Below are 13,784 nucleotides of genomic sequence, written 5' to 3'. Positions count from 1 at the left end.
CTTGAATTGTCAGCGATGCAGAGATGGACAAAATTAGCCCGAACAATAAATAATGAGTAATTATTTTTTCTATTGTGGTTCAACAGAATTATTTTAAAAACAAATTCCTAAAACACGCCATTAAGTTAATATTTTGTTGCGCAACCTTTTGAGCTAATCACATTTTTGTAACTCTGTTAGACCAGTGTAACTCTTATCAGGTATTTTCATTCACTCTTAATGAGCTAACTTTTGTCTCATATTTAAAGGGTGCTTTCTCCAGGTGGCATGTCTCAACTCTTTATACAGATGTCTTATATGGGGATGCTCAAGGACGCTCAGTTTTTAGCTGTGTGTTTTTGTTCACGATCCTTCTGCAAAACCCTTGGTCTGTGACTGAGAGCAAGCTTTTTGACATTGGTCAACACATTTCTCTCGAGAATCGATGTTGTATCCTGCACAGATTCAAGACACCTTGTGACAGATGAACCAACGTAGTCCCAAAACATAGCAGAGCCTCCTCCATCACATTCACTCTAATTTTGATTTTTAAAAAGTCTGTGAAAATGGAACCTTGCAATTTGTTCTGTCTGTCCATAGGATATCCCACTAGAAACGTAATGGCTTGTCACGGCGTATTATTTATTTAACAATTATTTTCAGTGGGGGGTTTCTTCATTGGTCGTCTCCCATAAAGTCCCCAATGGTAGATGATGCGGTCCCACATTGATGTACCTCACAGTTAGGGTTGCTCGACTCTGGAAAAAAAAAAAAATCACGATTATTTTAGTGATAAATGAAATCACGATTATTCAAACGATTATTTTATGGGGGAAACAAAAAATGTTTAAATGTGCAAAATATTAAGACAAAATCTTTGAAACCCTATAATTATTTATGTTCGTTTTGGATTTAATTGTTTTTAAAATTAGTTACTTTAAAGTAAAATAAATAAATGCCATTGTAAAAATTTGAATATGGTTTCCTTGTTTGAAGTAATAGTGCATTGAAGTTTAGGAGGGCCGGTGCTACCCCTTTGACGGCCCTTAAGATGAAAAGTCAGATGGATTTGTGACGCGAATTAGTGAAGTATTTACTCACAAGTTTTTAGTCGTAGCACTGGCATGCTAGCTCTTTGCGCTCCTCCATGATAACAAGCAGTTTGGATGATTTTGACAGTTGATAACTTTCTTCGTAAATGTTATTCAAAATGAATACGTCGTGCAGTAAAGTCACCTTTGACCACACTAAAACCAACACCTCGACGGTGTCGCAAAGTGTCCCCACTTTGTCCCCACTCGCAAAGACGAAGTAAAGCCAGCCGCCACTGTTATTTTTAATACTGTGCATCTCAGTGCATTACGGTAATGCACCGAAAGCGTGTGCTGTTGGCCACCTTCAAAATAAAAGCTCACAAACTCATGTATGCACGTCAGTGGTTGGGATTTAAAATGTTATTAAACTTCTCTGTTCACTCAAGAAGACGGCAAACTGTCTCAGAATTGCACCAAGAAATGTTCTGAATTGAGATAGAAAGAGAAATTAATGATAACATCCCAGGTATGCAACCAAAGTACTTTCATTAAAATCTGATGTGGCATTTCAAAATAAAAGGCAGGAGAAATCTCGACTTTTGACCATTACACACGATTACGAAAAATCATTAAAAATTAAAGTTTCGTTATCCTGCAACCAGACAAGTGCTGGGGCACACTATGCCACCCCAGGAATCCAACCAAAGTACTTTAATCAAAATCTGATGTCAGATTTCAAAATAAAAGGCCAAAGAAATCTCAATATTTGACAATTACACCTGATTACGAAAAATCATAAAAAATTAAATTTTCATTATCCCACAACCAGACGAGTGCTGGGGCACACTAGGCCACCCCAGGTATCCAACCAAAGTACTTCCGTCAAAATCTGATGTGGCATTTGAAAACAAAAGGCCTAAGAAATCTCAATATTTGACCATTACACCCAAATTTGACAAAATCATTAAAAATTAAGTTTCTGTTATGCCGCAACCAGACTAGCGCTGGGGCACACTAGGCCTCCCCGGGAATCCAACCAAAGTACTTTCGTCAAAATCTGATGTGGCATTTGAAAACAAAAGGCCTAAGAAATCTCAATATTTGACCATTACACCCAAATTTGACAAAATTATTAAAAATGAAGTTTTTGTTATCCCGCAACCAGACTACTGCTGGGGCACACTAGACCTCCCCAGGAATCCAACCAAAGTATTTTAATCAAAATCTGTTGTGGCATTTCAAAATAAAAGGCGAATTCTTAATATTTTTTTAATATCAGTTGTAATGTCAGTCATTGATGCACAGTTAACATTAATTTATCTTTCTGTCTCAATTCAGAACATTTCTTGGAGCAATTCTGAGATTCGTATTCCCCCTGGGTGAACAGAGAAGTTTAATAACATTTTAAATCCCAACCACTGACGTGCATACATGAGTTTGTGAGCTTTTATTTTGAAGGTGGCCAACAGCACGCGCTTTCGGCGCATTACCGTAATGCATCGTGATGCGCACAGTATTAAAAATAACAGTGGCGGCTGGCTTGACTTCGTCTTTGCGAGTGGAGGCTGGCCTGACTGCAGTGACGAGATGGTGCGCGAGGCATTGTGCGTATCAGAACACTGGTGCTGTTTTCACTTGTAAATATGTAGTTCTAACATTCAAATAAACAATTTAGATAACAACGCTCACATACAACTCATGTATATTAATTATAGTTCTATCTGTATTGTAAAAGGAGTTCTATTTAACATGAAATGCATATAATAAATTTTTTTACGATGATGCCAATTTTGTAATCGTTGAGTGTAATAATCGAGATCGTAATTGAATTTTGATTCTTTGCTCAGCCCTCCTTGGAGTTCACCTACAATTTATTTGGCAGTATTTCTGGGCTCTTTTGTGGCGATTTGTACTATCATTCTCTTGAATTTGTCATCAATTTTCCTTCTGCGGCCATGTCCAAAGAAGTTGGCGACATTTGCGTGGAACTTAAATTTCTCAGTTTCTCTTCTTCGCTTCCCCTGGTGATGTTTTGTGTTTTACAGACCATGTCACTAAACAGTGCAGTCACTATGTCACCCTTTTAATAATTCTTACATGCTTGAAGACACCTGTTATGCTTTTTTGAGGAGGCACCATAGTTGGACATGCCCCCATTGTCCGAATATCAATCTTTTGTAGGGGTGCCGTCATTTTTGTCCAGGCCTGTTTATTGTGTTTATTTTTTTTAAATGACTGGGTTGAACCACAATTCAAAAGCAATGTCGTATCTGAATTTTTATTAATTGTTAATTTATTATTACCTATTTATTATTATAATTTGTTGGTCATTAACAGAGGCGTGTCAACACTTTTGTCCGCGTGTGTTAGTCCCCATTAATAAAACATTGTGTCAAGGGCTAAATTATAATTTTAGAGAGAATCTGTTATTAAAATAATCAGCTATCCTTTTGACTATTTGGATATCAAGAGCAGGAACATTTGTCAGTTTTTGATTGTCTTCCAGAAGGAAGGAACTTGTGTTATTGTGGATCATAATTGTACCATTTGATGAAAGTTGTACAATGTTTTGAAACTATGTAAATGCTAATTTGTAGAATTTAATTTACTTTGCATCATAATTGATTGATGTTCTCTTTTTCAAGGAGGAATATGCCATCCTTCAGGAACTCTACAGCTTCAAAGGACCTGTTCCTAATGCTAACGAGGTAAGCCACTCATGCATGCACGGTAGAGACGTTGCAGCCTAAATAACGCAAAACACATGACACTTTAGGGAGGATATATTTTTCAGGTTGTGAGTATAGCTTGATGGGTAACTGCACGTTGTAGTGGTAGAAATGGGTCATTTTACAATCAATAAGGAAGTGGCAATTGAACCAACTCAATTGAGAGGAAATTAGGGTACTTATACAAGCTTTTAACTTAGTGACCACTAATTTATATTACACCATATGGAAAGTCCTTTGTTACAGCTCCAGCTGTTGTGAAATGCGCTATATAAATAAAGTTGTATTGTATAATTACGATAAACAAAGAAATGACATGTATAGAAAGTCTTTGATGATGATTTGGGGTTGACAATACTGGCATCGGTCGGAACATCAATCTGCCAAAACGGTCACCGTGGAGAGCAATTCTCTTCCACCACGAACCACATAAATTACAAGGAAAGCTTTGCAACCCCAGAAGCATGCTAAAGAAAAGCTAAGTAAACGCGCACTCTCAGAAAACCCTTGCTGAGTTAAGAAAACACACACAGGCAGGTACTGCACTTTTGGGGGGAGCAAGTTAGAAAACGTGACTGCCAGAATGTTCGGTAATCGCTGAACACATATATAATGTTTACATGCTTAAAGTCTGCATTATAACTACTGTCCTTTGTGACTATCACGTGTAGTATGTTTAGGACAATTTTGGAAACTGTCCTGTCAAAACATCATGTGGCTGAATTTGGTGTCCATCCAATCGTATATGTAATAACAGCGATGGACATCGTATTGCTCCTACCGTCTATGTTAAGTACGAGGACTGGGTTTAAAAAAAAAATTGACTGTATTTAGATTTATACAATACGATACAATACAACTTTTATTTATATAGCACATTTCACAACAACGTGAGCTGTAACAAAGCGCTTTCCATTCGGTGTGATATAAATTAGCAGGAAATTAGAACACAAATTAAAACACAAACAAATATAGAGTAGATACCTGAAGAACAGTAGAACAGCGACAATCTCATGTTGAGTCGAAAGCTAAAGAATAAAAAGGTGTCTTCAAACGAGTTTTAAAAGTGGACAGAGAGGGGGGCTTGCCTATCATGTAATGATAGCTCATTTCAGAGGGAAGAACCGGCAACAGAAAAGGCGCGATTCCCCCTGAGGCTGCGGTTAGTCCTCAGCACCTCCATCAGCATTTCGTCCACAGACCTGAGGCAGCAGGCAGGTGCGTCGGGGTGGAGGAGCTCGGAGACGAAGACTAGGACGAGGCCATTTAAAGATTTAAATAGGAATAGAAGCGAACTCTGAAGTGCACTGGGAGCCAGTGAAGAGAGATTGGGGTTACGTGATCCGTCTTCCGAGCTCCAGTTAAGACGAGCGGCAGCATTTTGCACCAGTTGGAGGTGCTTGATCAAGGACCGGCTGACTCCAAAGTAAAGTGCATTACAGTAGTCTAGCCTAGATGTAACAAAGGCATGGATTACTGTTAAAATAGATTTGAATCAATTTTCCTTTTCATAGCCCAATATTGATCCATAAAACCATATATCGATACTTTTGATCACATGTTTTTGCCCATAAAATGGCGTGATTTAATGTGTCTCGTGAGATCTTGTCACTATGCAAAAATAGCGTATGAAAACAAAATGGTTTAAGCTGTGAAGTCAGCGCCAACAAGCATGAAGACAGATGTACTTATTGTTTTGATAAGATCATGTTAAATAAAACAATCATGATTACTGTAACTGCATTGGATTCACTTGTTAATGTAAATATGAATATTTTTACACATGCACCTAGTTACAAAAAGAAGTTTGTACTAATTGCAGCATTAGTTCTTATGAAATTCTTACTGGCTGAAATGTTGGTATCGAAAATCAAAGTTAATCAAAAATAGAATCAAATCGGACCCTTGTGTATTAAATCTAATCGATTTGGAAAATTTGAATCCATATTAAGGACAGTCCACAAATTACATACCTGTCCAGGGTGACACATGAGGTACAAATCGCCTTATATTGAATAAAGTACAAATATCTTTCCATTCTGACTGCTATAGGAAACACCATTTCTCATTCTGATACCTTAGTAGTTGGGAGTGGTACACCAGTACTTACCTCATCTCAAAATGTGATCATATCTGTCATTATGGAACAATAAGAGACATTTAAGTATCATAAATATTCCCAGAAATCAAGAAGTCCAGACATAACTGGAAGTTCTTCATTGTTGAATATTACCGTAGAATTTAATTGTGCAATGTTTTGCAGATGTTTGAAACATTTTACAGGAGCTACTGTTCACAAATGCTCTTTGCCCATAATTGTTTTGTGAAGCAAGAATAGTTTTTGGAGAATAGTGTCAAATTAGTTAACGAATATTTTGAAAAAATATTGAGATGTATTTTTTTTTCAGCCCATAACACCCATCCTTACTTACAATACAATAATACAGTGTGTATGTGTGTGTCTGTTTGTGTGTATGTTTGTATGTAAACTGTCCAGTCATTGATCATTACTCCCTTTTTTTCCCCAGTTTTGCCTTATTGTCTCATCACTGACAAACTACCTGTTTCTGGATGTGATTATTGCACATTTTCACACATTACATTTAACTTTGCGATCTTTACTTGGGCAGATCTGACACCTTTTTCTCTTTGGATGGCCCTGGCTGCTTCTATTCTGTGGCTGGGTTGTGGCTTTTGTCACCCCGCACTTTTCTATTTCTACAAAAATCGGGGTTTGTAGTTCGGTGCCGCCTTCCAGTCAACTCCTCTTGTGTGGTGTGACAAGCTCCTTTGACAGCTTTTGAGGAAGAAACATCGATCATTGATGATGCCGCTCTTAAAATCTGTGTGCTGAACTGTGAAAACGGTGTAGGCATTCAGGGTGGTGATGTAAATTATGTTGTACCACAGCACCATGGGCAACCTCTGTTTTTTTGGCGCTTGCAGTTGTAATTGCCAACAATCTGGTCAATGGCGTCTACACCTCCTTTCGACTTGCTGTAAAATGTAATCACTTCTGTTTTTTTTTTTCTTTCTGCTATTTTCATCCACTATCTTGTCGTGGTGCATCGTGCTCTGGAGCACAACAGCTTTTATTTTCTTTCTGACATAGATGACCATTGTCTGTCATTGAATTGAAACTCTGTGTTTAAAATGTCCATGGACTTGGAAGGCTTCATCAGCTCTTGCTGTGTAAAATAATCTTCCTGAGGGGTGGCACTTCTGATACAGTCTGTGTTGTTTACAATTAATATATTGCTGACAGCCAAAGTTGATAAGAATCAAAGGTTCCCATTGGATTCCATAGGAAATGCGTACGGGTCATTTTTGATACACTTATGGAAGTTTGGGGTAGTAATACAAAAACTATAATTTCTTAAAATGTAGAAAAGGTATGTTAAAAATTTGAATGGCATTATGTCAAAAACATGTTTTTTGAGGAATACCTGGAGTATGAAACGACGTGTTGGGGGTGTGTGCGTGTGTGTGTGGGGGTGCGTGTGTCTGTGTATATAAAATATACACATCCACTCTGGCATTGTTGTCAAAAAGTAAAGGGGAAGATGAAATGTTACCATGATTTTGTTTTTGTCCACATGTTTAGGAGGAGCTTGATGAGTGTGTTGATCATCGTATACATCAGTTAGAAGACTTAGAAGCAGCATTTGCTGATCTGCTCGAAGATGATCGAGAAGAGGTTGTTTCACATTGGGTTGGGAAACTTGGGTGAGGAGCGTTTTTCTCAATATTGACCACATGTTATCTTTTTCTTCAATTGTTTTTTCATGTTCTTTGTTCTGACAGATTTGGTGTCGTTGAAATGTCAGTTAATACATTTTCATGGTAGACCAGGGTGGCAAATTTATTTTCATTGTGGACCACATCTGTGTATGTGTGTGAATATCTACACGGGTTCTGTTCCTACGCTGGCGATTTAACCTGAATTTCCGTGTAAATCGGTATTAGCACTTTGATACCAGTGTTGTTTTTGGCAGGCATTTTAGATTTAGTCTTAGTCATTTGGACGAAAATGCTTATTAGTTTTTGTCAGATTTAGTCATTCCTATTCGGGATAGTTTTAGTCTAGTTTAAGTCAACGAAAACTCAAAAAGGTTTTAGTCAGTTTTAGTCAACGGAAACGCCCCAAAAAGTTTTAGTCTAGGTTTTGTAAATTTATTAGACCAAAACTCAAAAAGGTTTTAGTCCGTCTTAGTTAAAAACAGGCATACACGGTTTCCACCCAATAGCAAAGACTTTCTGATTGACTATTAAAGGATTATGCATTACAAAAAGATAACGTAACAGTGGAATCAATGCTCATTGCTCCATAATAAGCCGAGAACCAAAATGTTTTATTTGGCAACTGTTGTGACTTTATTTTTTAAAATAAAAACGTTGAACAACATAGACTTGTAGTAGACTTGCTCTAGAATACAATAGCACAAGTACAAACTCTATCAAGCAGACATCTTGTTTACTTGCACCATCTTGTGGTTATCAGAGCCAAGTAGTCTTGCGAGTGTCACTGTTGCCCTGGTCCGTCAAAGGAAAGCGTCTGTGTGTGAGCCGAGACGAAGGACCGCATGTTTTGTAGTACCGGTGTGTGCATGTGGCGCATGTGGCCTGCGTGCTGTCCCGGTGATGGGCGTGCCCAAACGAAGGATAGATTGCACCAGCATTGCATTTTTTGAAAGACAGATTACATGTACAATAAGAAGGGATGTCATAAATTTTGAGCGTCTGAAGAACCGCATGCTAACAATTTTGTCCCGTCAACGAAAATTTCATGTACGTCACGTATGTTTTCGTCATCAAATAGGCTCGTTTAGCTCATCATCTTCTCGTTTTCGTCATGGAAAAAAGGGGGCGCTAACTAAATATTTTCGTCATCGTCATCATTGACAAAAACAACACTGTTTAATACTCCCTAAATCTCTAAATAAATATCCAAATACATATGGCGTTGTATTTATGCCACAATTAAAGCGAAATAAAATACCGCGTACAAAAATTAATTTCGCGTCTACGAAATGGGAAATACCACGTACAAGCCACAATTACGTAAGCATAATGTCAAATACAGCTTACGAAATCATGTTTTCTGCATACATAAATGTGTTTCACGTGTACAATACCCTAAATAGGTTTTACGCTTACGGCTTCTCTCCTCTACCCGTAAAAAACGCTGATTTATGCTCACGATGCAAGCGTGATAACTGTGCCACAATTCTTAACCAATCAGGAGTCGGACACTAGAGCTGATTCTGATTGGCTGTTTACTGTCCAATCGTAACTCAGAGGTGGGGTGAAAACAGAGTGTTGGACGATCTAGCTTCCCTTGAAAGGTTTGTCTTGAAAATGGCCTCGGAAGTGTTTCTGCAATTAAATCCCCACTTTTCCCTCCTTCGGCCATTGTGGTTTAAAAAGCAAGAATATATTTTAGATTTTCGAGCGGTCGCCAGTTAAGACCTTTGTGTTGATTCCACATAGCTCTGCCCCCATAGCTCTGCCCCCTCACGAGTGAATATCCAATCATAAAACGCGTTCATCACCTTCAGCGTTTACGGCCAACGAGATGTTCTCACTGTAACCAACTTGTGATCTGATTGGCTATCGCAACTGTCTATTAAATCTGAAAGGTCATTGACTTAGACAGAACAGATACCCGCACAACTGTATCTGAAGGCCTCATAGTGCATGCTGCTGGTATTGTAAAAGCTGCCTAGCAACACGAGCGAGCTGAATTCTGATTGGATAAAAACTCTAACCTAAAAAACACGAGGATATAATATGACAAGGCCTTGAAGGCCTTGACCGCTCACCACTGCTTAAAAACGATTCAACTGAATCAAGTTTTGGTGTTGCTGTTTTTCAACATTTTGACACCATTTTGCACCCTTTCTTCAACAAATTAATATCGGCTTCAAATACTACTAATAATCGGTATTTGTTGTTGGATCCCTACAAAATAAAATAAAAAATATACTCCTAAGGGAGGACAACACAGGTAGTTCTCACAGAGGTGAAAAATTTGTGCAAGCATTAAAGCATCACAAAATGTGGTTTATTTGAAATTGATCTCCAGACTGCAGAATTACATTGAATATTTTTTTCCCCCTTTCTTCAGAAAAGCATGTTTTGTCCGCCTGGTTTCTAGTTTGAAGTCAAGAGATCCTTTTCCAGATTATGAAATGGTAAGACTGAGCAATGTTTGTAAAGAATGTACAGAAACATAATTTTCCTCTAATAACAGAAGCATGTAATCATGAGGTGGTAAGGTGGGTTTGTGCAGATTTCTGTCCATTATGGTGCAGTGTTTTTAACCATTTTCCCCATGACTGAGGTAATACACCCCTGAAGGTCCCAATCTTCTTCAGATCATGTCCTGCTGTGTCCCACACACCAATCCGACATCGGCTGTTAGAAAGTCTGTACCGTATTTTTCGGACTATAAGTCACAGTTTGTCTCATAGTTTGGCCAGGGGTGCGACGTATATTCTGGAGCGACTTATCTGTGAAATCATAAACCTAAATTTCCGCCAGGGATCAATAAAGTATTCCTGATAAACACATTAGGATATCCATTCATATGTTATTTTCACTTTAAGCCGCAGGAGGGTGCGTTAGGCCTGTGTGTCTGTTCCTGCTACTTCTGTACCTCTGTTGAGTGATCATTTCAACATTGACAGTAAATAACAAAAAAAACAATTGAGAAGGGCTGAACAACAATGACACCGAAAAGAAGATCATATTATGTAGATTTCAAGCTAGAAATAGTGAATTATGCAGCCGAAAACGGTAATCAAGCAGCAGAAAGAAAGTTTGGAGTCAGCTAGAAACTTGTCAGGGACTGTTGAAAAGCGGAGGTTACGCAGAGGAGGAAGTAGCGTGTTGTTTGCCTCCGGAGTTGGTGGAGCTGTTGAGAAGCGACACCGAGGAGGAAGACTTCAGTGGATTTAGTGATGTGGAGTGACACTGACCTGACAGTTTGTTAAATTTGTTAGCATGTTCTCTATGTTACAGTTATCGGTATAAATATGTTACGTTAACATACGAGGCATGCTCTCTGTTCATTGTTTATGCGTCATGTACGTTAGCAAACCTTCCACTTATTCAGCCTGTTTTTCCTCTACTCTAATTTTATTTTAAATTGCCTTTCAAGATGACATGTCTGTTGGTCCTCTGGCGTTGGATTGCATCAAATAAATTACCCCAGAAATGCGCCTTCTTCTCCAGTGCAACGTATATATGTTTTTTCCTTCGTTATTATGCATTTTTTGGCTGGTGCAACATATACTCCGGAGCGACGCATAGTCCAAAATATACGGTACATGCTGTCTGTTTGGTATACAGTTCTTGGGGCATCCGGAAGGTGTGTTTGGCCGATTCAACGTGTACAATCGGCTTCAAGCTGTTGGGTTCAATGAGCACTGTGATTGGCTGTTAGCTCGCAAATCAGTGGGAACAAACGCGGAAAAACTGAAAATTTATGTTATTTCTCAAAAACTAAATGAACTTTGCTCATTTCCACATCTCCTCTTGAGACATAATGGCTGGCTGGACAGAAGTGCAAAAAGATGAAGTAATCACTCTCATTCATGAAAGACCACCATTATCCAGCATTACAGTCATAGGCTCTGCATTGACTATCGCAGCTGATGGCATGGAGTGGGTACTAATTCTCACACAGGGCGCAGAAGGTCCGGAGTAGTTGGCGTCTCCGTCGGCTTTTACCGTGTGTACGTCCGTTATTTTCTGGTCCGACATGTCCACTTCAAGGCTGACGTGACAATTGGCCATATGGCCGACGTCGGACTGGTGTGTAGAGGCTTTAAGCTACTGCCTGTCCTTTCTCTTGGTCATTCTCATTCCACAAGGCAAGATATTTTATGAAATGTCTACCCAAGGGCAGTAGATGGTCATTTGCCACTTTGAAATAACACTACAGGTTGTCCTCTCTTTTCCAAGCCTTTTGGTGATGCTGATGTAGCCCATTACAGATGTACATGTCTGCAATTGTGTCTCTTAAATCTTTTGGTAGCACTGCGCAGCTCCTTCAGTGATGGACTGTTATGATCTCGCTGTGCAAAGGAACGATTTCGCCGCTCCGTCCTGCCTGCTGCTGTCAGACTTTTTAACAAGAACATTGGGTTGTCTCTTCAAACGGACGGGCATTATTGCAATTGTGCAGTCCTAGGATGCAATACTCAACACACCCTACTACTGTACTTTTATTCAGTGGTGTATTTTTATTGAACAGTGCCGTATTTTATAATTTGCAGTAGTTTTATCATTACAGCATTTTTATTTTTTTTTAATCATTGCAGCATTTTTATATATTTCCCCTCTGTACCATGGACAGACGTTAGGAGTGTTTCTTTACAATTGTATATGTTGTGGGATGTATCTGTGTATATACATGGGTATTTGTTTATATATGTATATACTGTGTATATTTGCATAGGTTTGCTTTTACGAATGTTTGCTACTAATGTTTTATATATATATATATATATATATATATATATATAAGCGGCTACATTAGGCCACCATCTCTGTGTGACCTATATCTTTGCTGCTGTCACACTGCAAATGCCCCCATTGTGGGACTAATAAAGGACATCTTTATCTTTATTACTTGTTAAATATCTTTTCTAATCCCCAGGTACATCAAGCAGGTTTAACCTGTGACTCAATCGAGTTGCCACATCATATAAGCTCTGATGAAGAAATTGACAGGCTTGTATCAGCTGTACAGTTGTTTCTGAAGCACCTGCCTTTACCTACTCTGGTGACAATGTCCAGGTGAACAATTAATTATTCCTTAGTTTCAGAGCCTAATGAGTCTTGGGCATTACAGTGTATGTATGTGTATGTATACGTATGTATACAACTTTATATAGCGCATTTATGCACTCTACTTACATGTTTTTGCTACTGTACTTGTAAAGCCATTTGAGTCTATTGATTATACACTGTTGATGATTCATATTCTTCCTGTGTGTTCGTGCATGTTTCTTAGATCCAGTCTTGATGAATACTGCCCTGGAGAACAAGTGGATTCAGTCCAAACCAGAGTCCTGGCTTTACTAGAAAAGCAGTATGGACCATTGGACATCCAAAAGGACTATGAAACCACTAACACAGAGGTTCAGGACCACCCACCTCAGCCCACATAACACATACATCCAGGAATCTCTAGTTCTCTAATTAATCTCTAATTAGTGTGTTTTGTCAAGCACTCACTAAATGTGAATTTCTGTTGTTGCATGTTTATGTATGGATTATGTCAAGACTGGAAAACACATTTTGTTTTGTCCTGCAGCATACAAAATTTAATAGTGTGACTGCCTGGTCAGAAGTTCAAAAATAAAGCCGAGCACTTTTACTACTCCTCTCGAAGGTGTGTGATAAACCGCCTCCTTATTGTGTTATTTTGCATCCGATTGATTCTCAGTTTTATTTTATTTTTTTTTCCTCTCTTGCAATTTTGTCTTTTTCATAGTGTTATTTTATTATGTACTGCAATTTGGGCAGTGTTTTTAAATGCGCTATATAAGTAAACCTTGACCATATGTGAAGTAAGCCAAGATATACAAATAGAGGAAAGGTAAGAATTTGAGCAGTTGATTTGGACTACAGTCCCTATGTCTCCCTCAACCCCAAAACACAGGAATCCTCACATTCATAAATAGTGCAGTTTTGGCCGCAAACGCCCATGCAGCACCAATCCTGGGCATGACTTAGTACATAAGATTGGCTCAAATTGGTTGCTGCTGTATTAGGCTTAGTTCATGGAAACAACCGCTCAGAGGTAGCAAGGTGCTCAGCTCATTCAGCCTGAAGCTAACATAATGACCAGAACCCAGAGGACCAGAGAACCTGCCACATTCAGCGCACACGCATACTCCCGGGGCACTGGACTGGCAGCCCCTAAAGATGGTCATTCAAATTCTGGCCCCAGACTCGGCACATCATCCTTGCAAAGCACGTTGTGCTTTGGGATTGTGGATTAACATCTGAAACAATGGTGATTAATTTG

General features: G+C 38.8%; 1 protein-coding gene and 1 pseudogene across 4 annotated transcripts in view; one reads left to right on the top strand and one right to left on the bottom strand.

The window, feature by feature from the left end:
* c12h5orf22 (chromosome 12 C5orf22 homolog) overlaps positions 1-13,144 on the top strand; it is a 38,174-nt gene extending 25,030 nt beyond the window's left edge. For 3 of the 4 annotated variants that reach the window (XM_088311540.1, XM_088311542.1, XM_088311538.1), the window contains 5 exons: positions 3,659-3,721; positions 7,347-7,468; positions 9,870-9,936; positions 12,408-12,547; positions 12,765-13,144. In XM_088311540.1, coding sequence (XP_088167666.1) covers positions 3,659-3,721; positions 7,347-7,468; positions 9,870-9,936; positions 12,408-12,547; positions 12,765-12,921 — 549 coding nt within the window. In that variant the 3' untranslated portion in view covers positions 12,922-13,144. The remainder of the gene's footprint in view (positions 1-3,658; positions 3,722-7,346; positions 7,469-9,869; positions 9,937-12,407; positions 12,548-12,764) is intronic. The other variant, XM_088311541.1, reaches the window with a different exon arrangement.
* On the bottom strand, positions 6,289-6,921 carry LOC148325162 (uncharacterized; annotated as a pseudogene).
* Positions 13,145-13,784: the final 640 nt, after the last annotated feature.

The sequence above is a fragment of the Idiotropiscis lumnitzeri genome, chromosome 12 (genome assembly GCF_059441095.1).
Source record: "Idiotropiscis lumnitzeri isolate Australia: NSW breed Sydney's pygmy pipehorse chromosome 12, RoL_Ilum_1.0, whole genome shotgun sequence".
NCBI classification, from domain to species: domain Eukaryota; kingdom Metazoa; phylum Chordata; class Actinopteri; order Syngnathiformes; family Syngnathidae; genus Idiotropiscis; species Idiotropiscis lumnitzeri.
Note: the sequence above shows the minus strand (reverse complement) of the source record. Positions and strands in the feature narration are given on the sequence as shown.